The 27,685-nt window shown below is 36.1% G+C and overlaps 1 protein-coding gene across 2 annotated transcripts; it reads right to left on the bottom strand.

Moving 5' to 3' along the window:
• Positions 1 to 194: 194 nt before the first annotated feature.
• LOC137388809 (vesicle-fusing ATPase 2-like) lies at positions 195 to 27,685 on the bottom strand. 2 transcript variants are annotated; one of them, XM_068075261.1, is made up of 16 exons: positions 27,568 to 27,685; positions 21,837 to 21,916; positions 21,206 to 21,360; positions 20,795 to 20,924; positions 20,561 to 20,703; positions 20,249 to 20,315; positions 19,977 to 20,109; positions 16,029 to 16,194; positions 13,379 to 13,641; positions 11,560 to 11,652; positions 6,120 to 6,276; positions 5,822 to 5,955; positions 3,888 to 3,954; positions 2,883 to 2,962; positions 1,668 to 1,864; positions 195 to 409 (listed from the first exon to the last, which is right to left on the bottom strand). In XM_068075261.1, the coding sequence occupies exons 3-16, from the start codon at positions 21,324 to 21,326 to the stop codon at positions 283 to 285; spliced, it is 1,878 nt and encodes a 625-aa protein (XP_067931362.1). In that variant the 5' UTR covers positions 21,327 to 21,360; positions 21,837 to 21,916; positions 27,568 to 27,685; the 3' UTR covers positions 195 to 282. The 2 variants fall into 2 exon arrangements, with proteins under 2 accessions (XP_067931362.1, XP_067931363.1); XM_068075262.1 differs by lacking the exon at positions 11,560 to 11,652.

Genomic DNA, 27,685 nt, shown 5'->3' with positions numbered 1-27,685 from the left:
ACACTATTTGGAAAAGCTTTCGGTCCTCCTCTAGCTTTTGGGACCGGATGGCCATCTTCTGCTGTATGGATATTACCATACGGATTCAAACCAGACAGCTGCAATGCAGACTTTTAGTGCGTTATTAAGAGCAACAGGAAAAACAAAAGTTTTATTATTTGATAACAGCTGAATGCATTGAGACTCTGTGAAAAACAAGCCGCAGGCACTTGAAGTTATGACCACCTACTAGAGGCAGCTCATAGAGGCTGGATGTCACTAGAAATTGAAAAAAATAAGTAGCTAAAGAAAAGGTTTAATGGCCTTTTCCTCTTCAAGCAACATTAGAAGTTTGTTCACCCTCTGTCCTTCATCCATTTGCTTGGCCATTCGTGAGAGTGAGAGCAACCTCTTAATGCCAATCCAAACCCTACAAGAAACGCAAAATTATATGACACCACTATTTTACTGTTGACGGCAATCACATATCGTCAAAGATCTACACAACTTATGGACTTTTCAAAATGAGAAATGTAAAATTTTTCCAACCAACCGTGAATGAAAGTTTTTGAAGCATGGTAATCTTATACGTGTAAATTAAGGGACTGAAAAGAATTAAAGTATTAAAAATATAGTAAAGACTACAAGTAAGAAGGTAAGTCAGTGTAAGTTAAAGTGAATTATGTTGCGCATCTCTATAACTATGGCAACTTTTGAAACTTCACGTCGCCCAGTCTATACAGTGATATCTTGAGATACAATTTGTTAAAGTCACGAATTACTCAGAATCTGTGCACAAGCTCCAGCTAAATTTTTGCTAGTAACTTGAGCCAAACTTTGAAACATGAGCTTAGCTTGTGCAGCTGTTGGTGAAAAGTTGGAAACTTTTAGTTCAGAACTTTCCAGCTAGGTTTTGTAGAGACATATTTCTCGTAATACATCGTATCTTTCTCGTATAGACGCCTTTAATTTGCTCCTCTGAAATTCGCCTGTTGGTGTATTCGTCTGTCTTGAAGGCAAAAATGCAGTATTCATCTTTGACCATGGTAATATTGTATTTCTATATTTGCAACTTTTAGTTTTGAGGGTGTTTCACGTTGAAATATACTTTTCTGTATAGCTAAAACATATAATAGTTACAAGAGTTATGAGAGTTATTATGGGGTGGGTTAAGCGCGTTTTAAAGGGCTGGAATAAATTAATACCATTTCTTTCATTTTGAAAGAGAAATGATTGCTTGGAAAAAGAGATTTTTTGGATTTGGTGCTCGGGTCTGAAAGGAATGAAAGTTGCATCTCAAGGCATCACTGACCACATCCCTGAGGTAAAGGCTACTTTCTTGATTTGGTTTTTTACATATAATTTAGTTTTTCATATAATTTTATATAACATATTGGTTTTAATGCTATGTGTAATTAACTGCACTATATTATTGAGCCATCATAGGTTTTAGGTCTGTGGAACAACGATATAATTAATCACATATTCTTAGGGGAATAATTGCTCCAACAAATGAGTCGAATCTCAGAATAAATTAAATTCATATGTAGAGGTTTGACAGTCAGGAACCAAACTAAGAGTGCTAAGATAAGATCCTAAAAACTACGTGCATTTATTACAACAACGTTATGCAGGCCCCGGAAAGCCTATCATGAGGAGGCAGCTTATAGATGAGTGTCAAGTCAGACCTCTTATCTTGTGTACGCTTGGTGAGCGAAGTAAGTTCCTCCTTAGAGAAGCTGTCCATCAACTCGAGGGCAGCAAGCAGGTGCTCTCCAGTTGTCAGATTTGGAGCCCTAATGATCGCATTGAATGTGTTGAGCATCTCCATGTCTCTCAACACATCCTTCCTGCTCGTTGTGGCAATCACCATCAGCTTACGACCCTACACAAGTAACAGCTTACGACCCTACACAATCAACAGGCATTTGATTATCTCCTCTGCTTAATTCTTTCTCTAACAAACCTTTTGCAACTTCTGACAGAATTAATTCATGCTGCAGAGCTTTTGCTGACATATACTCAGCAGTTTTGCTGTAAAAGCTAGAGTTTCTGTCATAAAGCTTTATTCTACAGCTTTTTATGAATCAGCAGAAAATTCTGCACAAAAATCCATTTGAAAAACATTAGTAATTTTTAATATACTTGTAGTTTAGTGAAACAGGCTGCAACAAAAAAACGCTATCGTATTCGCCAATTGACCAAATCGCAGACCAACATTCTATAATATAAAAATATAGTTTTCAGAAATATCTGAGGCCTTACTGTTAAAGAGTTTCACAAGCAGAACTACATGTACAATCAGGTCGCTGTTTACAACATTTCTTATCATCCATCCTAAATTGAAAAACATCTGAAAACCATGATATTATGTAAATTCTGAGTAAAAAATAAAACTAATTCATTTTTTGGCGCAATGCTAACCCGATACCCTAAACTTGTTATGGCAAAATTTAGGGTAAACCTGTTAATTCTGTGATCTGTGACCAATTTTTTTTGTATAAATACTAAAACGAGCTGTCATAAAAGCTTCCCTTAGCAACAGAGTTAAACCATATATACATAAAAATGAACAATGCGCAAAACATTATATGAACAAACAGCTATATATTTTCAGACTTTTCAAACTCCGTATAAATTTTGACAGAATCGGAAACTGATAAGCGATCTTAAGTTGGTCAAACTTTTTGTTACATGCCCTACTTAATGATAAGCTTTCTTACATCATCTATGGTGCAGGATATTTGAAGTCAATAAAAAAGCTATGACTCACTAATTAGCACAGGAGAAGCAGCTTTACAATATCATGATAAGCTAAACTTATAGAACATGCTGTCTGAACCAAGTCAGACTTCAGAAGCTTAGTTAGCCTTAAAACTATTATAGTTGAATAGCCTGCTGACCTTGGGAGGCAGTTTCTTCAAGAGAACAAGTAGTGTTTGCAGAGACAAATTGGAGTATCGAGGCCCGATCGGAGCATAGTCTACAAATGCATGTGACATTTCACACAAGTCCACTAACAACACATGTATCAACTACTAACACCCATGTCCTTAGTTGACTAACTATAGGTAAACTAGCATTTAGTAAGTAATGGGTAACCAAAACAGTTATGGAGTATAACAAAGAATTCATACTTATATTGGTAATAATATTTATTGCAGTAATACTTTATTATCTTAAATAAGGTTCTAGAAAAACATTACAATCATAGAAAGTAGCTTCTCATTAGATGAGTCCATAGCCATCCGAATAGTCATAACAAAATTATGCATTGTTTGACCTTGACACAAGCTATTGCTGATGGGCAAGCATGCTGAGTAATCAAAGATTAATCAATGAAGACATTCTACCTAATATAACACCGAATATAATATAATATAACATAATATAGGTCCTGCCAACTGGGCTCACCGACAAACTAAGTGTTTGCTATAAATTCAAAATATGATCACTGCATAATTGCATCAGTCGGTTTTTCAGTTGTAACGCCTCGAAATTCAGACAATAAGATTTGAATAATGGAAACGGAACAATTTGGATAAACAAACAGAACAGAATTGGCTGTCTAGATGTCTCAGTCAGGATTAAATAATTTATTGGCCCTTTTTTCAACAGTTCATGTTTTATCGAATAATGCTTAAATATAGACAAAATGTACCAAGTGATTAGTCTAGTGTTATTGCTGTGTTTCAAAGTGCTAAAACGAAAAAGGTATGCTAATAGTCAACCTAAAATAAAAAGCATTGAACAGAGAATCGCTGAAGGAGGCAGCAGAGGTAATGCGATCAAAGCTGGAAGTAAAGACAATAAGCTAGATATTTGAGGAGCCAACTTCAGGAGACATTTAAGACAGGTGAAGAGCTAGTCGAGATATAGAGGAGGATGTAGGAGGAGCTTATACTTACCAAGAAGCCTCTCAATATCATCAACTATCACAAGACTAAGGGGAGATTTGTAAGCATCTTCAAATACCTACAATAGCAGTAATGCAACATAGTTTATCTACAAATCAACATGAACCAGTCTTTACAGTAAATGTGAAACAATTAGCAAGTAATAACTAAAGTAAGTGTGTTTTGCAGCAATTACAATAAAAGATGATTTGGTAATGATACAATTATACGAACTGAGAAAACAAAATAAAATTTCTGAATACGTTGAATTGATAATATCACTTCGTGCGTATTAGTGCTGGGCACAAGCAATTCCTGGCCAACGAGTTTAGACTAGCCCCTTTCCGTTTGAGTTTTTAGAGTATCGGGTAGCTAGTAGTGTTTGGCAAGGATACTTATTGGCCAACAAGTTTTTCGGGTATCGGGTTTGTTGATACGAATTTCATGTCAAAAATTTCCAAACATTGAACATATCTTAAAATTTACAATGCAATTATAATACTATTCAATTTAAATATTATTTTTATTACTTTTTATCGACCGATTTTTGTGGTCGCAGCATTAACAGGCGGATTGTTAAAAAGTGCTCTTAACGCTGGGCGCAATAGACCGAGTTTTTGTCCACTACTCGACGGATTCGTGTACCAAAACTCAAACTCGCAAGTCAAAATCCAAACCCGCAAGATCGAAACACTCAAAATTTCTATCACCCGAGACTAGAGAGAAGACAAACCCATGAGTTCATGGCGTTTTATTACCCATGCCCAGCACTAGTGCATATAAGTGTGTGTGTAAAAAAATGTTACTGTTCCAGCTGAAGCTATCCATCAAAACTTTGAATACGACGATACTGGTACCTCTCGACACTAGTACCAATGTAAAAATTAGATATCGGACTGTCTTTCTCTGACCGAACGATGAGAGAATGTAGAAGCTATTCCTATTCGAAATCATACAATTGTTCACGTGCAAATAATTGACCTTGACCGCGATTAAGCAATTGACCGTTACGAAAAACCGAAAATAGGAGTTCACAAAAACATGAAAAGGCTTCGCGTTTTGTAGAGTTAATAGAGTTTCAATTAATACGTCATTTAGCGCATGTCATTGAGAAGTATGTATATAGTATATTGTAAGAACAATGGATTGTAAGAGCTTTTGTAGACTTGTGGATAGGGAATCGGATTCCCAAACTGCGGTAACGATCTTCGTGTGATCTTTTATTACTCAAACCGAGTAATAAAAGTCTTTGCATAAAAAATTTATTTTTATATAAGAAGTGTGTGTATAAAAAATTTTCCTGTTCCACCAGAAACTATCCATCAAAACTCTGAACACGACGATACTGGTACCTCTCGATACTGGTACATATGAAAAAATGAGATATCGTACTGCCTTTGTCTGATCAAACAGTGAGAGAATGTAGAGGCTATTCCTAGTCGAGATAATACAATTGTCTTCGTGAAAAGTATTGACTATCACAACGATTTAGCAATTGAACATTACAAAAAGTCGAGAATAGAAGTTCACGAAAACACAACAAAGCTTCGTGTTTCATAGAATCAATAGAGTTTCAAATAATGCCTCATTTAGCGTGGCATACACTGTACGGTATATGATAATGTCTTTGATCAATACGCCTTCCGTAGCTCAGTGGTAGAACTTGTGGTTAAAAAACACGTGGTAGCAATCTCCTTAAGTTCAACCGCGGTGGTGTGGTGGTGCGGTGGTGCGGTGCATGGTGTGGTGCGTGGTGTGGTGCGTGGTGTAGTGTGTGATGTGGTGCGTGGTGTGTGATGTGGTGTGGTGCGTGGTGTGGTACCTGGTATGGTGCATGGTGTGGTGTGTACGTGTGTTCATTGCTGAGCTAGAATCTTTCAGCAATTAGTAAGCAAAGTTTAACCAACACAATGAGTAAAAAGCACTGATAAGCATATAACAACAACCTGTTTGATAGCGAGACACTTTGCGCTCTCTGTAAAGCCGACCATTTTTTCTGGAGTGCAGACTCTCACAAAGGGGATGCCAGAGTTGTGGGCTATTTTAGCTGCCAGAGTGGTCTTGCCACTCTGCGGTTGACCTGAGAAAGTAGACATTTGCTAGTAGACTGAGATGTAATTACTAAGGAACTCAGATGTAACACACCTGCTGAGCTCCCCACTACAATATCTGATAATGAATACTGCTCAAATATCAGGTTCACCACCAACTTTTTCATTAAAGATGTATGTGCACGCTACTCACCTTCAATGAGGACAGACACAAGATAGGTCTCCTCACAGTTCTTAGCCTGAGAAAGAAGCAAGGCACCATCATGAAGCACTTTGCTTACAGGCTCGCCCCAATTTAAAACACCATATGCCATGAGTGGTTCAATCTCGTTCTCACTGCATCCGAACACCTGCCAAATGACGAGTAGCACAGTATGATACATCATTTACTAGTCATGATAAAGTGGCATGAAATTTCAACACAGAATTTAAAAAAGCTATATTACAAAACTATGTCAAGGTCATTATAAGAGCCTTTTGCATTCTTTGGTTCAACTAAATATATGCTATAGATCAACTAGCGATGTAATGGATGATTTTATCCAAGCTAATAACAATGGAACTGCTGAAGTTTATGTTTTGTCAAAAATAGTCAATAGTAAATAAAGAAACTCTACCAATGTACTGTTAAGGTAAATACATGTATGTTACACACAAACAGTGATTTGACAGGGTTATTGCTATTCAGCTATTGGAAAACATTTTCAATAATTACAATGCTTACGACACATTTCACATCACTGCTTGTTGACATATCATTGAAAAGACTATTGGTAGAGAGAAAAACCTGGTCTATAGTTATTGTATGTGCTAGCGTTACAGTATTAATTGCTTAGCTTGGCACTGCTAACTAGAAATTAATATATATGTAACTTTGTTTGCTACAAACACATTGAACACTTGTTGCTCGCATTGAAAGGGCGTGATGACAACTTGTCATGTTTACTATGCACAAAAAGACCGTGTTATTTGATTTTTAAACAGTTACCATAGAAATAGACCGCTACAAGCTGGAATTAATAGATGTCATTTGAACAGTAATGTTCAAGTAACAGTATAGTATAAGTATACAGTTGAAGTAATTTAACTTGATCAAAATGCTTTGAAATACCAGCAATCATGCGGATTGTTGCCTACAAAACATCTTTCTTAAATTGTATTCTCCAAGTGACTTCTACGGCAAGTAAAAAATTCAATTTTGTTAAGAATGTGCTGCAACAGCAGAAGATTTTGCTGAGTTCTATACTCATATAGAACCACATATAGCTGTATGTACAGTCATATACAGCTGTATATAGCTGTATGTACATGCAGCTGTATATAACTGTATATACATATAGTTTTATATCTATATATACATCTCAAAAATCATGTGTATGAGTGTGTGTATGTGTGTACTTCGGTATGGTTCGGCTATAGCTATTAAAACCTTGGAATTAGAATCGCGCATTCTGCTGGATTTGAACTCACGAAGATTGCAATTGAGTATGCAGGTTTGCATTCCAATTGTCTAGCCATGAGTTTTTGAAGGCTTTTATAATTCATAGCTCTTACTATATACTACGAGGGCAATTCGATAAGTAAAGATAATTTTACAATAAGTCAAGTTGTAGTTGAGTTAGATACTTTTTTTTCAACATAGTTGCCAGACAAGTCAACACATTTCTGCCATCTTGGTACCAGTTTCTTGATCCCATCTGCATAAAATTCTGCAGATTGCCTTCGTAACCATTCGCTCACAGTAGCTTTGACCTCGTCGTGACTCTCCATATGAATCCCTCTGGTATAGGACTTTAGAGCACCAAAGAGATGATAGTCAGAAGGTGCAAGATCAGGGCTGTAAGGTGGGTGGTCTAACAGTTCCCAACCTAGTTGGTTTATGGTCTCAATGGTTCGAGTGGCAGTGTGGGGCCTTGCATTGTCTTGGTGGAGAATGATGCCACGAGATTGCATGCCTCTTCTCTTGTTCTTAATGTCCTTCTTGACTTGCTGTAGCAGTTGGCAGTAATTTTCACTGTTTACTGTGGTTCCCTGCTCAAGAAAGCTTACTGTAATGAGGCCTCTCACATCCCAAAACACTGTCAACATCAATTTTTTGACACCTCTCTGTGCTCTGAACTTCTTTGTGACAGGAGATGATGGGTGTTTCAACCTCACTGACTGCTGCTTTGACTCTGGCTCATAGTGTGCCACCCAGGTCTCATCGCAAGTCACAAGTCTGTTTAAAAAGGAATCACCTTCTTTTTGAACCCTGTCCAGATTCTTCTTAGACATTTCCAATTGCTTAGCATTGTTGGCATCACTGAGCATTTTGGGTACCCACTTGCAGCACACCTTTAAGTACCCAAGATCTTCATGAAGAATGGACTGCACTGTTCCAATGGAGATGCTCAATGATTCAGCAATTTCCTCTACCTTTATCCTCCTGTCTGCTCTGACAAGCTTGTCCACAGCCTCCAAATTGGATGGTGTGGCTGCTTCTTTTGGCCTGCTTGACCTTGGTTCATCCTCAATAGAGGTCTTTCCTTCCTTAAAACTGCTAGCCCATTTGAAAACTCTGTTTTGGTTTAAACAACTGTCACCATATTGAGCTTTCATTCTCCTATAAATGTCACTTGGTCTGACTCCTTCACTTGACAAAAATCTTATTACAGCTCTATGTTCAACATGTGAGCAAATTTCAAGAAGGGCAGCCATTTTGAAATAGTCTCCAAAAACATTTATAGCCTCAAAGTTATTAAAAAAGATTACAGTGTGAAGACAACACCTAAAAGAACATAACTCCAAAAAATTATGCATGTATCACAATAATATTCTAACTTATAAGGAAATTATCTTTACTTATCGAATCGCCATCGTACATGCACCATTTTCTTGATTTCACACACTTACTGACGTATTAATTGAAACTCTATGAACTCTATAAACTCTATGAAACTCAATGCTTTGTCAAGTTTTTGTGAACTTTTATTTCCGGTTTTTCGTAAAATTTAATTTCTAAATCGGTAAAGACTAATACTTTTCATGTGGACAATTGTATTATCTGAAGCAGGAATAGCTTCTACATTCTTTCTCTGTTTGGTCACACAAAGTACCAGACAAAGACAGTGCGATATCTCATTTTTACATTTATACCAGTATCAAGAGGTACCAGTATCGTCGAAGTCAAAGTTTTGATAGATGGCTTCTGCTAGAACAGTAATCTTTTTATATACGCATACACTTTCATGCACGAGTTTTTATTATTAATTCAACACATTCAAGATTATTATTTTGTTTTTTCTGTTTGTCGTTCTGTATCATTACCAAATCATCTTTTATTGTAATCGGAACAAAGCAGACTTAATTTAGCTATTACTTGCTATTTATTTCACATTTACATTTAAACACTGTTATAGTTGTTTTATTTTTTTCAATTTATTTGACCTGCACAAAAGATTTTCCTCATGATATGAAGTTTGAAAGTTACAGTCATTGCACAAAGTTTGAAAACCTTTACAGTTGCTTTTATTTTCTGTTAATTTATTTAAACTGCACAAAACACTTTTCTCAAGATATAATGTTTAAAAGTTGGAATAGTAACTGATGTTATATGTTAAATAAAAATAAATTTTCTGTGCAGACTTTTATTACCAGACATTCATCTAGTACTGTATATTGCTGTATACAGCTACAAATAACTATATATGCCTATACATGTACATAATTATAAACAGCTGTATATATGTGTAGCAGTATACAACTATATACGTATAGCTGTATATAGCTGTATATACATTTAGTTGTATATGGCTCTAAATATTTAAACGTACCATCAATGATTTTGTAGCAAATATTATAGTTGTGAAACATGCTATTAGCTTACGCAACTCGTAGAAAGTTTTTGTAGATCATATAAAAGCAGCTAGAGCCACTGGACATTGGTAAGTCATGGACAACTATGAGCAGGCAGTGAATTGTTACAATTACTGGGTTTCATGTTTTGAATGGATTCGGAGTTGCTTCCTGCCGAATCATAGAAATGGTAAAATCTGAACGGATTCAATGCCATTTTGCTTCGCTAAATTTGTGCGAATGCATTCGCAGTGAGACCACTATTCAATGTCACGAAAACGCTCACTACTGATGGATATGAATCGATCATACTCGGCTAAGCTCCTTCCTAGTGAAAGTAAAAAAATTCAGCACATTTCATCACACCACCGCCCGGGTCTCTTTTTGCTATGTACTATCGCAAACGACAAGTTGCTCGTATGGCGATAACAAGATAATTACCTTTTTATTTATTTCGTTCTGATTTATGGTTACAACATCCTGTAATATCTTTTTTGTTTCAACTACATGTACATTATCTATGTGTATAGCTATATATTAGCGATGTACTCCTCAAAACAGAACATGTTAAAGCAGACTCACTTTTGGGTGACATCAGCTTTTTAATTCACACCTCGCACAATTGCTGCACTAACTCAGCCAGGAGGCTAATCAGAATTTTCAGTTTGGTTTTTTTATTGCCGCTCTCTTATATTACAAAACAGCAACATAATTTTCTACTTGCTGTTATTACTTCAGAGGTTGCATGAACGGCAGTCGCTTTTATGATGATGATGAATTCTATATTGACTTGAATTGGAAAATAAGCCCCTATTTGCAGGCCAGATGAAAGGGTGATATCAACAACATAGATAGTGTAGTTGAAACAAAAAAAGATATTACAGGATGTTGTAACCATAAATCAGAGCGAAATAAATAAAAAGGTAATTATCTTGTTATCGTCATACGAACAACTCGTTGTTTGCGATAGTACATAGTAAAAAGAGACCCGGGCGGTGGTGTGATGAAATGTGCTGAATTTTTTTACCTTCACTAGGAAAGAGCTTAGCCGAGTATGATCGATTCGTATCCATCAGTAGTGAGCGTTTTCGTGACATTGAATAGTGGTCTCACTGCGAATGCATTCGCACAAATTTAGCGAAGCAAAATGGCATTGAATCCGTTCAGATTTTACCATTTCTATGATTCGGCGGGAAGCAACTCCAAATCCATTCAAAACATAAAACCCAGTAATTGTAACAATTCACTGCCTGCTCATAGTTGTCCATGACTTACCAATGTCCAGTGGCTCTAGCTGCTTTTATATTATCTACAAAAACTTTCTACGAGTTGCGTAAGCTAATAGCATGTTTCACAACTATAATATTTGCTACAAAATCATTGATGGCACGTTTAAATATTTATAAAAAAAGTTGATTTTAAGTTCAGTCATTTGTGGCAGTCAAAGATAAGCCAAGCCGAAAAGCTATTGTGATGGAATGTTTGAGTCATACTAGGCCAGGCTCCGTCAGGACCAAGCCGAGTTGAGTTTGCCGAGCCAAGCCACTTGGAACAGAAAGTGGAACAGGGAGGGGGGTTTCTACTATATAAGAGCACACATCACGATTGGAGAGTAGAGCTGTTCTCAGCCTGTTTCATTGCTTGTTGCATGATTTTCGCTGTAACTACTTATGAACAAAGCAGAATACATGTATTTATTCTTCACACTGAGTCTTGTGTTGGTGGAGTAATAAAGGGCAGCGCACAAAACCTTTACACTATGAAGAAAAGGCTTACACAATAAAAGAGATATGTCATACCGGTTTTATATCCTTCAGGGCTGCCTTGAAATCTTTGTGCAAAATCTTAATTTTTTTAGATGCATCTGGCTCAAGTTCAATCTTGGAGGTGGGCTAGGGGAAAAATGTATATTATTAGAGACTCATCATAGAAATAGGTCAATGAGTCAGTTTTGCAGCCCAGCATTTCTTGTAGAACATAAATCAGGAAGGATTGACATGTGGGTGAGAAATGTCTAGATTTAGTGAATAATTTCATTGACATTTCCCTTTGCATAAATCTTTCACGTATACGATAGATTAATGTACTAGCTCTAAAAATAGCACAAGGTTAGAAGCTAATATCTCTTACATAGTGAACTTTCTGTAATTTATATAACAACAATTTAAATTCAGCAAAATTGTTGAGAAAAGCCTTGTGAAAAACTGCAGCATAGATTGTGCTAACAGAAGAATTTCTAATCAAATAGTTACAGTAATACCTCGGTACTTTGCAGCTCACCTTCCACTGTTTCAGTACTTTGCAGTTAAAAATGTTGGTTAGAAAATTAAAAAGAAAGTTAATTAACAAAAACATTAAAATACATAAATATGCATACATAAAATACCTTTACAAACATGTGACTTCCTGAGAACGAGCCCAATTAAGTACAAGTACGAATATTCAGATCAGATGAAGTCTAAAATACACCCGTACTACGTACAACTGTGTTCTCTGGTTTAAAATACTGGGACTAAAAGTTGAAATATAAACTGAAAGTCAATCAAAATAACTTCAATTTACTTAGTTACCTATTTATTACATAGGAAATAAATACAATATGTTTAGAAAGTGGTTTAAGTGTTCTGGTGCTAAAATTTGGCTCATACATATATATATATATATATTCTCTGAGTATATGCTCCCTTACTTCGGTTTGGTTGAGCACTCTGTGAGAGGTGCGGCACTATTAGCCTTTGTGCAAAGCTCATCACTTTTGTGATTTGAGCACTCTGGTGCCAGCACATTGACTTTCTTAAAGTCTGCGAGGCAACTTAGTTGTTTCGTGGTAGGAAGTCAACTCTCATTGGTAATGGGATTTGTGTTCCTTGCCTAAGCTCTGAGCTGCACTGATGAGGCTTCAATAGCCGAAACAGTATTGTCTGTAGCATGAGTATATATATATATATATATATATATATATATATATATATATATATATATATATATATATATATATATATATATATATATATATATATATATATATATATATATATATATATATATATATATATATATACTTCAACAAATTAGTTTTTGTCTCCTGAATTTTCAATTATTGAGAGCAATGACAGCCTCTATTAGCCGCGGAAAGTGATGGATTACTGTATAACTAAACGTCATGGGAACATGAACTTAGTTATGTGAATAGCTGCTGAGCTCAGTAATGCCTTGCCGGTCCCTATTTTTAAGGATATTCGTAAACTAAAAAATCTCATTCTAGTTCAAATCACTTAAAAAAATTGGAAAAGACCAACTCTGAACAGTTAATAGGCCTGTCCCCAAATGGTAAATGAACAGATTCTTCAATCATATTGGGGCAAGTTCAAGGATAAGCGTAACAATGTTCTTGAGACGAGTACATTTCTATAGCTTGTTTGTACGGGCTCAACAAAATAAATAACCACTTTTCTCATTAACAAAATTTTAAACAAACAGAAGTTTAGACCTGTTGTATGTTTGAGGAAAACAAAAGAAATGCTTGGCAGATTAACAATCTGGGTATAATCATAGTTGAAGACTTAATTAGCAAAACTGATTTAGTACTAACAGAAATAAGCTCGATTGAGCACCAACCTTGATATATCTGTTCATGGCTGTTGCGGTCGCTGCCCTAACCAACCCAGCCAGCTCAGCACCGCTAAAGTTTTTGGTTTGTGCAGCCAACTCAGAGAGATTAACATCATCATGTAGTTTTCCATTGTTATTCATCAGCGATGTGTGAATTGTGAGAATTTGAACACGGCCATCTTCGTCAGGCAGACCTATCTCCATATGCACCTCAAGTCGGCCGGGTCTCAGCAGCGCGTCATCAATCATATCCTTCCTGTTGGTCATTCCTAGCAACGAAATCGGCGTGGCTTGATTATCATAAGCGAATAGCGACTTCATAATGGAATAGCGACTTCTCGGTGAAGGTGTTAAAAATGAAAATTTCCAAAATGTTAAAATTTGTCTGTAATCATTCTTTATCATGTAAATTATTTTTGATTTAATAATGATAATATTCAAGAAGTGCTTCAAGTTTTTAAAATTTTAATTTCATTAAATTATTAAAAAAAATCTCTGTAAGCCCACATCTTACAAATCCAGTTAGATTTTAGAGGTTAAATATTTGGGAAACTAAATTTATTTGCGACATTAGCCAAATAAACTGATATTCCATGTTTTATTGTTTGTGCTAGAATTATAAGTTTTACAAATTCAAATTCAGCATTTCAGGATTCACAACTCTTTTTGTTTCCATTTGTGTGTTTACTTAGACATTTTGGAACCTTTTACCACCACCTTCAACTTGTACAGTGCAATAGTTTTTTCTCATCAAATATAGGCTGGACCTTAAAACCATTTTGCCATTTCCCCGTTTTAGTATTTGCGCTGTATTTTGCTGCTACATACTTGATTACTATCCCTTTTCTCTGTTCTATTTATCTGTGTGAAACCCACTAAATGTACTTTGACAAATTATAAAAACATTTCGGTTTTTTTTTGTAATCCATTGTTTACCACCCCTGATTCTACAAAAATACACCAAATATATACCAAATTTTTACTATGACAACAAATCCTGGCCAAAGCATCTTAAGAAACACATTAATAAAACTTTCTCGATAGAATGAGCAAGTTTGCGATGGTATAACGCGATTTGTATAATGATTATAATAAACTATAACCTGGTTTTAAGAGTAAAAGGAAAATTTTGAAACTCAAGAAAAATCAAGGTTGTCTTAGCCGCAAAAGAAGCTGTGATTTTCAAAGGTTCACACTATGTAACGGCAGCCCTAGCGTGATCAACACACTTGTGTTTTGGACGGTTACATGGTGCTGCCATGATTCATGTATTTGGGTTGGCTGTCTATTTTCCTGTTTGCTGTTTATTTGACCTGGTGGATAATTAATTGGTAGGCTGCCTGAACTGGTCATCATTGCACAATGCACTAACTTTCAATGATGAAAATGTAGTGACAACGCTGTCACCTATAGTAAAAGCAACAATGAATCAGCGAAACCCTATTGCTTACCAATTGCAAAAGTTATTTTAGTGATTTATAAGTTCTAATTTTATACTTAGCAGTAGTTGTTTACATGTTTACAAGATTGCCACTGTATAAAAGCGAGATATCGTTTCAAGACCGCAGTACAGCATGAACAGTGAAGAGGTGCGCTCAAAGGTACGAGTGACACTTTCGACTGTATCTCTCAAGCAGATCGTAGTATTAGCTAGTTTCGTGACAGAGAGTACAAGGTATGCAATTTCTCATTTTATATAGCCACTATATATTTCTCAACTGCAATTTTATAGTTTAAGCAGAATGGCTGTAGTTTAACATTTCAATGATTTACATCTGTTTGTTGCTGCGACAATACTGAATTTATACCTCATTATATGCTACTTTTACCAATGCTATCTTTTAACAACTGCTTAAAGAGTGATGTAAAACTTTTATAGATCATAAAACTGGTGTAAATTTTGACTGAATGCGAAATCTTGTCTATTGATGCCTTTTATAATATGCATAATTCTATTGTAGTTTTTACGTTGTAAACTTTGGCCAATAAAGTTTGCATCAGTCACAAACCCCTCTCATATCTATCCGGAACATAGCTACACACTATATCACAGGATGTCGACGATAATCCCACAATACACCAGTGATAGCATTACTTACACTATCACAAACCCATCTACAAAATCTGTTAGTTGCCGTTGCCTTAGGCTGGTTCATACTATATCTCACTATGTCGCCATTAATCCCACAGTATATCAGTGATCGTTTGTGATAAAAATATTTACACAAACTCATTCTGATGATGATTTTGATCCAGAGGTTTTGGCATTAGATAATTACTATCGGTTTCTATGCCTCTCTACACAATATTTTCACCTTTTGATGCCTACACTGTAACAAACTAAAATCCTATAACTGTATACCAAATAATTTTTAGCTATATTTAGCCAATACTTGCTAATGATTTCACAATTACATTTAAACACCTATACAGTTTTATTTTTCCTCCTAATTTATTTCAACAAAACACTTCTTTCGTGATATGAAATTTAGAAATTAAAAATGTTTGAAAAATTTTGAAAACTTTTACAGGTGTTTTATTTTTTCTCTTAATTTATTTAAACTAAACAAAAACAACTTTTCTCATAATATGAAGTTTAAAAATTAGAATGGTACTACAAATGACAAAAAGTGGAAAACGATAATGGCAGACAAACCGATGACAAGGATGTTGTTTATCTCCTCAACTCCATCGATCTTGGACAGCAGTTGGTTGACTACTGTATCGTGAACAGCACTGCTGCCAGTTACAGAACCTCTCACCTTGCATATAGCATCTATCTCATCCAGTATGATCATATGTAGACTACTCATGTTACCACACTGTAAGTACATGCATATGGTAGCAATTACAAGTATATAGTAAAAGAAGTAAGTTTATGTCAATATCTGTTTAAATCAATACCTATGCCTCTGTCTGTGTTAAAAAAGATAAATTACGTCTTAGAGTTTATTGTAAAGTTGGCTATAACTTACTATACATTTTAAGTATTGAAACAGTTCATGCGTACAGTTTGCAAGGAAAGAAATGATATTTAAATTGTTATTAAAATATTTAAATTCCTTAACTAAAATCTAATAAAAATTGAGCAACACTAATTATCTAAGAATCCAGGGAGCTTCATTTCAATATTATAACGTAGGCACCCCATTTTTTGAAAGGGAATAAAAAGGAAAAACAAATAGAAAATCATATGTTGACTCATTCAAGCAATGGTATAGGGGAGAAATAGAGAGACAGATCTTGCGTATCGCATGACCTATGATTGCAATATATCAAAGCTTGTTCTCATGAGTAAAAGGGAAGTATTCAAACTCAAAGAAAATCCAAGTTGTCTTAACTGCAAAGGAAGCTGGAATTCCAAGGTGTGTTTGGAAAGTACACATAAGGAAGTGTAGTTTTCAGCTAGGAATTTATTCATCACAAAACAAAGCGTACGTCTTTTGGTACGTCTTGAAAAACATGCTTTTTTTTGTCATGAATGTTGATTATCACAATAAACTAGAAATTTCACTGTCATACAGCCCACGACCAAAGTGATAATGGAAAAAAAAGGGTACTGTTGGTTGTTTAAAAAGTAGTTCTCAGCAGGATTTGACAGAGTATAGTGTAAATGAGATTTGTTTGAAATAGAAATATAAATGTTCTAGAAATAGCTTGAAAAGCTTGGTTTAATACAATAATAAATCACACCTAATCACACACAAAAATCACATCTAATCTACTATTATCTCAAACCTGTTTTACAACGATAAAAAAAATTTTAATTTTAGCTGTAGGCCTAACCTACTGTAATGTATGTATTTTAACAACAACAATAAGGAAATATGTTTATCATAACTCTGAAGTGCAAAAGTAGATGTAAAATGGCAAGCTACTGTGTACTATACACAGTTTGAAAGTTGGTTGTGTTGAATGTAGAATGGTTTTGATAGCGATCTTCAACAGAAAGCAAGTATGAGCATTCACGCGTCTGAAACTGCAGCAAAATAAAAAATGTTCTAGCCTTGAAGGGGCGTTGTAGTTCCGCCCTAGCTTGTACATAAGTAGGGTATCAGGGTGGTTTAGTGGTATCATCTTTGAATGTTAACCATGGGGTTGGTGGTTCGAGCCCTGCTTAATGCCAATCTAATAAAAAGCTCTCAGCAAGCTTTCAACCCTAAATTGCTGGGTCTTTTGGATCTAGACCTTAACTTGGAGGCCACGTGTACCACACTGACAATGTGGCCACGTTAAAGATCCACCTCTGTCTTTCGCACATTGGACAACTGAAATGGCTACCTGGCTCTATCAGACTAGACGTGTTGCAAAAATGTATCTCTTCAGGTTAATCTGACAGTTCCAGAAGAAGCCCTTGATAAGTGTTAGGACCACCCAAGGTAGCTTATAAAAAAACCTAGTCCTGGTGGTGTGTTTCTCTACTAGAAAACACTACCAAGCATTGTCACCGCATGACAGAAGCATGCCATTATTTTATTATTATTATTATTATTATTATTATTATTATTGTACATTAAGTTGTAAAGAATTTCGGCTAACGTTTTAAATAATGAAACCTTCGGTGATTGGACAAAAAACATAGGTTGATAAACTGTGTACCACAATTTCGTACCTGTAAATCAGTCTACGCCTCAAACGGTCTACCTTTATTACAGAAACCTTCGAATAAATTCGATTACAAGTAAACAATGCCATAGACTGGTGAAATGAGCACGGTTTTCTCGTGAAATGCGCACTGCTAAATAGTTCTACTATCTGTCGTACGGCATTATTGGCGTATCGTAGGCCGGTCTTAACTTTTATTAAACCAAGCTTTTCAAGCGTTTTGTGGCGATTTTCGTCCAAATTAATCTGTCTATTTGTGTATAATCCGATCAGATGGGTAAGTTTTAAGATAATAACGACGGTTTACAAAGACTTGGTAACATATTTAAATAAGTTTGTATGTGTTTTGTATCATTATTATACTTTAACGACTTTACAAAACGATGGTTAAACTTGTTGATGAAATTTCGAGACAAGGGTTCGTCTCATTGTTGATTAATAATTTTCGTAAGTTGTGTGCACATTCATTTATCATAAAAATTCCCAAACCTCGCTCCGCTCATTTGGTTGTGGGATAATGTTAAAAAAAAGCAATACGACTTAGAACTGTACGGGAGCAAAGAATTGCATAACAACGCCTATTCTGGCAGGCCTGTATTCACTGGTTGCAAGTTGGGGCGGCTAATGTTAGGCGACTAGTTATGAACACCTGGAGGTGTGGAGGGGCAGTGTAAGCCCCCAACATGTTTCTCTTATGTAGGGCCTCAGCCGGGCCTCTTATGTGAAGTTTTAAAGTTTTATCGGCAAGTATCAACATTTTTCTATTTTTTGAGATTTGTTTTGTTTTAGGTGATGTGACTGACGAGACGTTTTTAAATTTAAATAGGTAAAACTTGACCGCAGTTAAAACGCTCAGAAAAAAAACATCTTTTTCTTTTGAGCATTTTAACAAAGATCAATTTTGCTGATTTTGCTTTAAGTTCATACGGAGGTTTCTACGCTTTCGATAGACATGGCCAAGCGGATGTTTGGTAAAACTTGATATTTTGCAAACCTTTATAAAAGTCGTTAACAAGAATATTTTGCCGCTGATGATGATAATAATGGCGCCTAAGAACTACTAAAAGTCGATGTTTGTCTCTATGGCTTGGAATAAAGTGATATTCTACAGCGATAAAAACCGTCACCATAGCCGTTGGGCAAATAACTTTTCGAATAAATGATGTGGAGGTCGAGTTATCTGAAGCAATTTATCATTTCGTGGGAACGGACCAAACAAATTCGTTTGAGTTAACCTTGTGTGTTGAGATGAAATGTTACATTTTATCCGAGGGCGAGTTATCCGAGTTTGACTGAACTTAGCCGCGGAAAGTTCCTAAAAAGTTGGGGCGGCTCAGCCGGCCAGCCGCCCCAGGGAATACGGGCCTGTATTCTAGGTTTGAGTCATTGAAGCCACTCACTTGTTACTCAATATTTACAGTTTTCTGCAACTTGTATTTGTGATGGACAAGTATTTGACAAATATAAACAAGTATTTGACAAGTACTTGAACAGCATAGACAAGTACTTGACAAATATAGACAAGTACTTGACAAGTATAGGCAAGTACTTGCAAGTCAATGATCCAACATAGTACTGAATATCTGAAGATTTTAGCAAGATCAAAAACTTTGAATTTTCAGTGCTTTTACACTATTATACAATTCATTCATTTTTACGCTGAGAACAGGCTGTCATAACTAACCACAAATATGACTTCAATCAACTAATTGAACTGAAGCATTATTGATCTATTTTGCAGTATGCTATATTTTTTATCAGATATCATCGAATTCAGTAGGAGGTATGAACTTCCGTAATTGTGCAACTAATTTACTGCAATGAGCCATAGCAATGTAGTGTGGCTGTGTGCCATTACGTAAGTTAGTGCAGTGGTTGGCATACAAAGCATCCACTGCGATACCAGGCGGCTGTACGTGAGAAAAGACAAAGAGCTGAGGCTACAACATGGTGTATGAACAGAAAAAGGAGCCATTTTGCAGAAGCTAGGATCACTCACTCGAGCTTGCTCTTCTTCGGCATCAGCAAATAGTTTACGGATGTTAGCCTCAGATTCACCGACATGTTGGCCTAAAATCTGTGGACCATTGACAATCTTGGGCTTCCGAGCTTTAAGCATTTTGCCAATTTGTCTACAAACAGGCAATGCTAAAAAATCTCTTTGTTATTTGCAAAATAATTTTGGATGACTTGCAAATGGCAGTATTAATATCAAAGTAGATGTAAATATGTGATGACTTTGTCACACCCCACACATAGTGCTGACACTACCTGGCTATCAGAGTTTTTCCTGTACCAGGAGGACCGTAGAGCAAAACTCCTTTCACATGTTTGACACCTACAATCAGACAGGAGAACAAATGCTATTACAAGATGAAGGATAGCACAAAAACAAGAAGAACAGCAATACACTATTCCTGGTAAAGCTGGCAATGATGTATTCACTACCAGACATCATAATTGCCATCATGCTATCTAACCCAAAAGTGAATAGGTTCAAAGAAAGAACTTTGGATAGACCAAGTCTAACTGATAAGAATTCTGCTCATTGCAATATCAGAAATTGAAAGTTTTTTAACGAACCAAGTTGCTCAACAAGATCAGGAGGAAAGACCCGAGAAGCAAAAGCTCTCCTGAATATATCAGAAAACTCTTTGTCGAGTCCCCCGATGCCCATCTTGGTAGAGTCCCATTCCTGCAAGATGTTAGACCGATAGACCATTTTTCTACAAAAATAAAGAGAGTGACATGTATCTAGGCCTATGAACAGAGAAAATATTAGGTATAAATGTACAAAAGAGGAAGTAGTCATCTCACCTTTTCCGATTGCCGGTGAGCTTGATAGTGCTGCCTTCTACCTTTTCAAATGTTATCTGTGTGTTTGGTATGAGTATACCAAAGTTGCCCTTTCTTGGCTTTGGTTGGTCTCCCCCTGACATCATCAGTACTACAAAGGAACAAAATCATAAAACCCCACACTTATTATACTAAAGTCTAATCTATATAACATCAGTAGAAGATTACAAAGTAAATAATCAATTATAACAGCAATTCAACAAATTCCAAGCTAAGTTCATCTTGAAATTTAATCTTGAAAGATGATATGAATAGTATGAAGTACATATACCATTCATTACACTTACCGAAGTCTTAAGAATTAACTTGCCATGGCGATTGAGAAAGGACATGAAAATGAATATCGTGGATATCAGGTCAAGCTTCACTTACCTTCCAACTCCTTCACCTGGAGCATCAGCGTCCTCTTACCATGAAATTGAAAAACGAGGAATTGGTCTTCTCTTATGGCGAGTTTACTGGGAGCAAACGACATACCAAATTCTTTTTCCATCTTCTCTGTGTCATATCCTTCTGCGAAATTAGCCCTAAAATACCAGTTTGCACAAATTGTACCCTTAGAGCATTCTTGCGGAGAGTTGGACTCAGTTAAAGTACATTATACAAGCACATAGTCAACTAACAGCCATAATGAAATTACGACTTTTGATACCTAGTCACATGGCAACAGCACATGTAGTCACATGACAACAGCACACGTAGTCGCACTATAGCAGCACAAGTAGTCACATGGTAGCAACACATGTAATCACATGATGGCGACACTTGACAAGAGTTTCAACTTGACAGCCCACACCAATAATCCATCTTGGCAGCACAGTAGCCCAATTTCCAGAGCAGACGACTACAGTAACATTTTAATTATAATCGCATTTCAACCACGCACAATCATAATTCAATCTTGACAATACGCGCTGTCTTTTGACCAATTAATATAAGTGAACAAAGCTGGATGGCAAACAAAACATAGAACGAGCACCTCTTGTTAAGTATTCTTGCTCACCCCTTCTTGGAGATATAGTCTACAGCTAGCGTCAGATTAGAAATATACTCCTTTTTTGGGTCGGCCGTGTAGGGTCTAACCTTCAAAAAGCGATATGACCAGCGTAAGAGGATTTCAATGTTAAAGCAGTTGTTTTCATTAACATTGCAGTTGTCTGCAATTTTAATGTCTACGAACATCTGGTATTTAGAATCTGTTGTACCTATAGAACATCGGATGATAGCAGAAGTCTGTTGTACCTATAAAATCTCTAGTTATCGTATACGCTGCTGTTCCTATTAAATCTCTAGCTATTGCTGTAATCTGCTGTACCAATAACATCTCTAGCTATTGTAGGAGTCTGTTGCACCAATAACATCTTTAGTTATTGTAGGAGTCTGCTGTACCTATAAAATCTCTAGGTATTGTAGGAGTCTGTTGCACCAATAACATCTTTAGTTATTGTAGGAGTCTGCTGTACCAATAACATCTCTAGCTATTGCTGTAATCTGCTGTACCAATAACATCTCTAGTTATTGTAGGAGTCTGTTGTACCAATAACATCTCTAGTTATTGTAGGAGTCTGCTGTACCTATAAAATCTTTAATTATTGGAAGAGTTTGCTGTAGCGATAGCATCACTAGTTATCATAGGAGTTTACTGTAACAATAAAATATTTAGCTATTGTAGGAATCTACTGTACCAATAATATATCTAGTTATCGTGGGAGTCTGCTGCACTACTAAACAACATAATAACTTAAGGAGTCGACTGTACATGTATAATACCGGATTGTTGCATAGAATCAACCATTAAAGATGTGGTTGCGTCAAAAAGGTCGATTTAATGAAATTAAGACCAATAAAAGGCTAAAACATCAGCTACAATTTAATGCCATTTTTGTCTTTGTAGACCAACCCTGTCCAGAGATATATGCGTTTGAATGAGGCCATCTTTTAAAAAGCTCAGATTCCAGCGGGTGCTTCTTTTGTGGCGTAACGAGTTACACATCTGAAAAGAGTCCACGAGCGATAAATATAAGATCACTTCATTAGCCAATTATCAGCACAAAATGTTTATATAGGTCGTAAAAACGTAAAACGTAAAACGCGTTGTCTGTGATCTCAAAGTTAGGGATTTTACTCTATTATTAAATCACATCGACATCGATATTTACTAAATTAATTAACATTGTTACTTTAATGAATTACCCAATCAACACAATTTATTGACGGACAACAGAATTGTAAAAATGCTTCCAGTTCCTGCGAAGGTGGCTCTGAGTTTTCTGAGCATCAGGTGGTTAAAGTTAGGGACAGACAGCTTATAGTTAGAGCTGACAGGCGTCAGCAGCATTATGCTACAGAGGAAGATAGGAGAATTGAGGTAAATTTACCTTTTACTTTGAGTCTCCTATTATAGATATACTGTTGTGTTTACATTCAAAAAGGGGCATTTTTTTGTTTTGTTTATGTATTATTTTTAATCCATAAAGAGTTCATCACTATCATCATTACATTCAGATTATATTTCCTTGTTTGAGGATATAATGTAATTTTTTGTGCGCGCGTGCGAGATACGGATGCACAGTGAGTGAGTTATTGACGGCTTCTTTTTAATCCATAGCATCTAGCAATATAATGGCTTAGATTGATGAATATACTAAAGGTAATAATTTTAGTACTCATGAATACATTTACTAATTAATAGAATTATAACTTTTTGTTATCACCAATCATCGTTTTATAATTTTTTATCATTTCACCTAGCTATATTTGCTTCAAATTTTATTTCACAGTTTACCTAGTGAATTAGATTTATGTATAGACTTTATATGTTCACTTCTCACTTGTAGAAAGCGAGGAAAATCGATTGATCAATGCACACCTTTACCTTCCAGAACCAAAGCTCCAAATCGTTGGCTTGGCATACTTATGCTTCTGTTAAACATTGATTTATTTTTAAAATTCCACTCGCAGTCTTTCTAACTCCCAATTTAAATGCTTTCAGTAGATACACGTTAGAATGACATATCTATGAATGACATATATTTATTGCACTTTTTTTATTTATTACAGGATGTTTATGTGATCCCACCAGCGAAGCGGCTTTGTCAGTGTGAAAACTGCCATAAATGGGAAAGAGAGACTTGAATGTGTGCTGCATAAACCATGATGTTTAGTTTGAATTTACTGCAGTAGATGAATTTGTCCTATTGTATGAGCTGAAACTATGTGAGTGGCCACGGCTTGGATGGATATTTTTAATAAAATCTTTATGCCGAGATGAAAATTTTTTTGCTGGTAAAAATTATATGATAAAATAATACTGTTGAAGATGATGCAAAACATGATTTGCAGAACATTGAATACATCATTGCCCCGTTGACACCTGTGCTGAAATTTTGTCTGATAGACGGATTTATGAAGTGTAATCAGAGCTGTATCACAGATACTTTTGCATAGCTCGACCATTTGTTTAGTATTTGAATCAACTAACCAAATGTGACCAGTGAACTTTTTTCTACAAATTGATACCAATAATGACTCGATAACGTTGACTATGCAATGTAAATGACTTCTAGGGATGCAGTTGGTTTCGCCACATATTCTTTTCAAAGACGCAGCTTGCTTATTTTTGTGGAGCTTTATAGTGTTTTCAACTCGAGTTGTTGAACATGTTGAAGTTTTACAGTACATACATAGTTTAATTTCTATTAGCTAACGGGTGTCCGTCAGCAGGCCCGTATTTCCTGGGGGGCTGGCCGGCTGAGCCGCCCTAACTTTTTAGGAATTTTTGGCGGCTAAGTACAGTCAAACTCGGATAACTCGCCTTCGGATAAAATGTAAAATTTTATCACGAACACAAGGTTAACTCGAACGGATTTGTTTGGTCCGTTCTCACGCAATGATAAATTGCTTTAGATAATTTGACCTCAACATCATTAGTTCGAACAGTTATTTGCCCAATGGAAACGGTTTATATCACTTTATTCCAAGCCATAGAGATAAATGTCAACTTTTAATAGTTCTTAGGCGTCATTATTATCATCATCGGCAAAATATTCTTGTTAACGATTTTTATAAAGGTTTGCAAAAGGTAAAAATTTAACAAACATCCGCTTGGAAATGGCCAATACTTAAAATAAAATCGGCAAAATTGATCTTTGATAAAACGCTCAAAAGACAGAGATGTCTTTTTTCTGAGCGTTTTAACTGCAGTCAAGTTTAGCCTATCTTAATCTGAAAACGTCCTGGCAGTTACATCACCTAAAACAAACAAATCTCAAATAATAGAAAAAATGTTTATACTTTCCGATAAAAAATTTTTTAAACTTTGCATGAGATGCCCGGTTGAGGCCCTACATGAAAGAAACCTGTTGGGGGGCTTACACTGCCCCCTCCAAACTCCCAGATGCTCATAACTAGTCGCCTAACATTAGCCGCCCAACTTGCAACCAGGGAATACAGGCCGGCCCATCAGTGTATCATTGTTAATATAACCAGATCTACGGTTATGCTACCGTAATACCGGTATATTGCACCTTATTTTTACAAATTCGAATTTGTAAATAAAACTCGGTTCATCAACTCGAGTCGCAAACTCAGGGCACTCTAATCCGCCATATATTTTACTTAGTAACTAGTTTCCGGTTTGGTAGCGACGGAACTGTGCCAATACGAAGACCTTATTCTACTTAGTTTGATCACCATAATTAAGGTAGATCAGTAAAATTGGTATTCGGCACTAAGATGTTTACACAGCATTTAGAGGAAGCTAATATGACAAGTTTTTAATTTCTCTTGTTTGAGGCGTTTGAGACATTAATAATAATGTATTTGTAGGTGGATTTAAAATTTTATTCTATCCAACATGAGCAAATACAAGATAGAATATATATGCCAAAAGAGCCACGTAGGACTAAAATTTTATTGCAGAGCCGATGTGAATGCGAGAGATAGAGACAGGTTGTATCACGTGTTACATCATTTTGGGCAAGTCGGGGCATGTTTTTTTGGCATGAGCGTTTTTACCGCTATCAATGTTTTTCTATTTTAATCTTCAAATATCTCACAATAAGGTCGCCTAACACAACAAACAACATATCAACTGATAGACAAAAAAACTGTCCTTTAAAATTAACTCAAATTTGACGTAACCACATCTTTAAGGGCCATCAATCTCAGGCTATTAATCAATGAACATCATCGTACCAGTAGATGAGTTGTTTACAAGTGGGCAGTCTATAGTTACATGAATAGAATACATTGAACATTCAACAAAACCATGTGACTTTCTTATTATTCATACAACTGTAGGCCTACACTTACTAGCAACTAAATAGTTCTCGTTTTCACGTGTGTGCTGGCGGTCTGGTTACCACCAGTGGCCTTTTTTGTGAATTAAACACCAGCCTGTTGTTTGCAAGTCAGGCCCTGGGCCATGTCTGGCCATACCTGCCAACTCTCATGCATTGGGGGTGAGACTCACGCAATCACCCCAAAGAAAGAATGAAAATGCGTGAGAAATGCGTGAGATTTTTGTCCCAATTTCCATAATTTTATATATACTATCATTGATACATCAATTGCCCCAAAACCAAATCTCACGCATTCCCCCACTCTTGGGTTGGCGGGTCTGTGTCTGGCCCAGGGCCACGGCATAAGACCACTGGGCCATGGCTGTTCTCTTAGTGTTCAATAACTATGTGCTCAATTATTTCTAGATGTGGAAAGGTGGTCAAGTGGCACAGATTGTACTGTGGCTAGATGGAAAGCCGAATATCCGGAGTTAATTGCGCACAATCTTTTTTATAACACTCTTAGCACTGTTTGGGACAGACGGACACGGCTCTTGTTATAGTAAAGATTGTGAGTCTTTGAAATGCTAGATTGAAAAACTGGAGCTAGAAAATAAGCATAGGGCTGAACGCTCGTCTCCGTGATCAAATGCTTAATCGAGATCTGGTCAGATAGATGCTTATTCACTGCAATACACGGCTCTAAAAGGGAAAGTACAGACGGTTCCCTACTTACGAACATTCGAGTTACGAACAACGGTACATACGAACGTATGTACCGTTGTTCGTAACTAGAATAACTTTTGAATTACTTGTTTGAACTTTGTTTGAACTTTACATACGTATTGTAAAGGGATTGGCCGGCCTTTACTTGGCACGATCTCTACTAATAAATAAAGAGAAGAGAGCGCGTGTAGTTTCATTCAGCTTTTAATTAGCGAAGGAAATTTCACTAGCCGAGGAGCGTACAGCTATCTGCTCTGCTCAACTAAATGAGCGCACTCATTTATATACAATAATATCAACCGTTCCAGCTAACGGCAAACGGTAAGAACCCCGGCTAACAAGGTGAATAAATAGGACCGCTAGCGCATTGGTATGACAACAATCTAAGTGACGATAAGTGATAGTGTTATGACGGTATATCAGATATAACAATAGCATAACGAGTGAAACAACGATATAATAAACGGACAACACATACAAAAATTAAGACAACAACGATAAGTGATAGCATAACGATTAAAACAACAATATAATAAAAAGAACAAGACATGCAATAAAAAAGAAATGCAGTGTCATGGCACGTCGTCCACCAAAGTCTTATCTCCATTTTATTAAATTTTTTTCAGTACAAACCAATACAGGTTACTTATACAACTCATACACAATGAGATAAGCCCTCATGCCAGATGCTGAGGCTCTTATATCAAAACAGAGTAAATGACTCACTGTGATCTCCTGGTTAAGAGAGAGAGAAGCCCACTTTCTCTGCGGCAGACTAAATCCTATGGTGCCAGGTGCAACTTTTCCATCATTCTTTATGCTGAATACAAAGTTTTGTGAGGGA

The sequence above is a fragment of the Watersipora subatra genome, chromosome 2, assembly GCF_963576615.1.
Source record: "Watersipora subatra chromosome 2, tzWatSuba1.1, whole genome shotgun sequence".
Classification (NCBI taxonomy): Eukaryota; Metazoa; Bryozoa; class Gymnolaemata; order Cheilostomatida; family Watersiporidae; genus Watersipora; species Watersipora subatra.
This window is presented reverse-complemented; position numbering and strand designations above follow the sequence as displayed.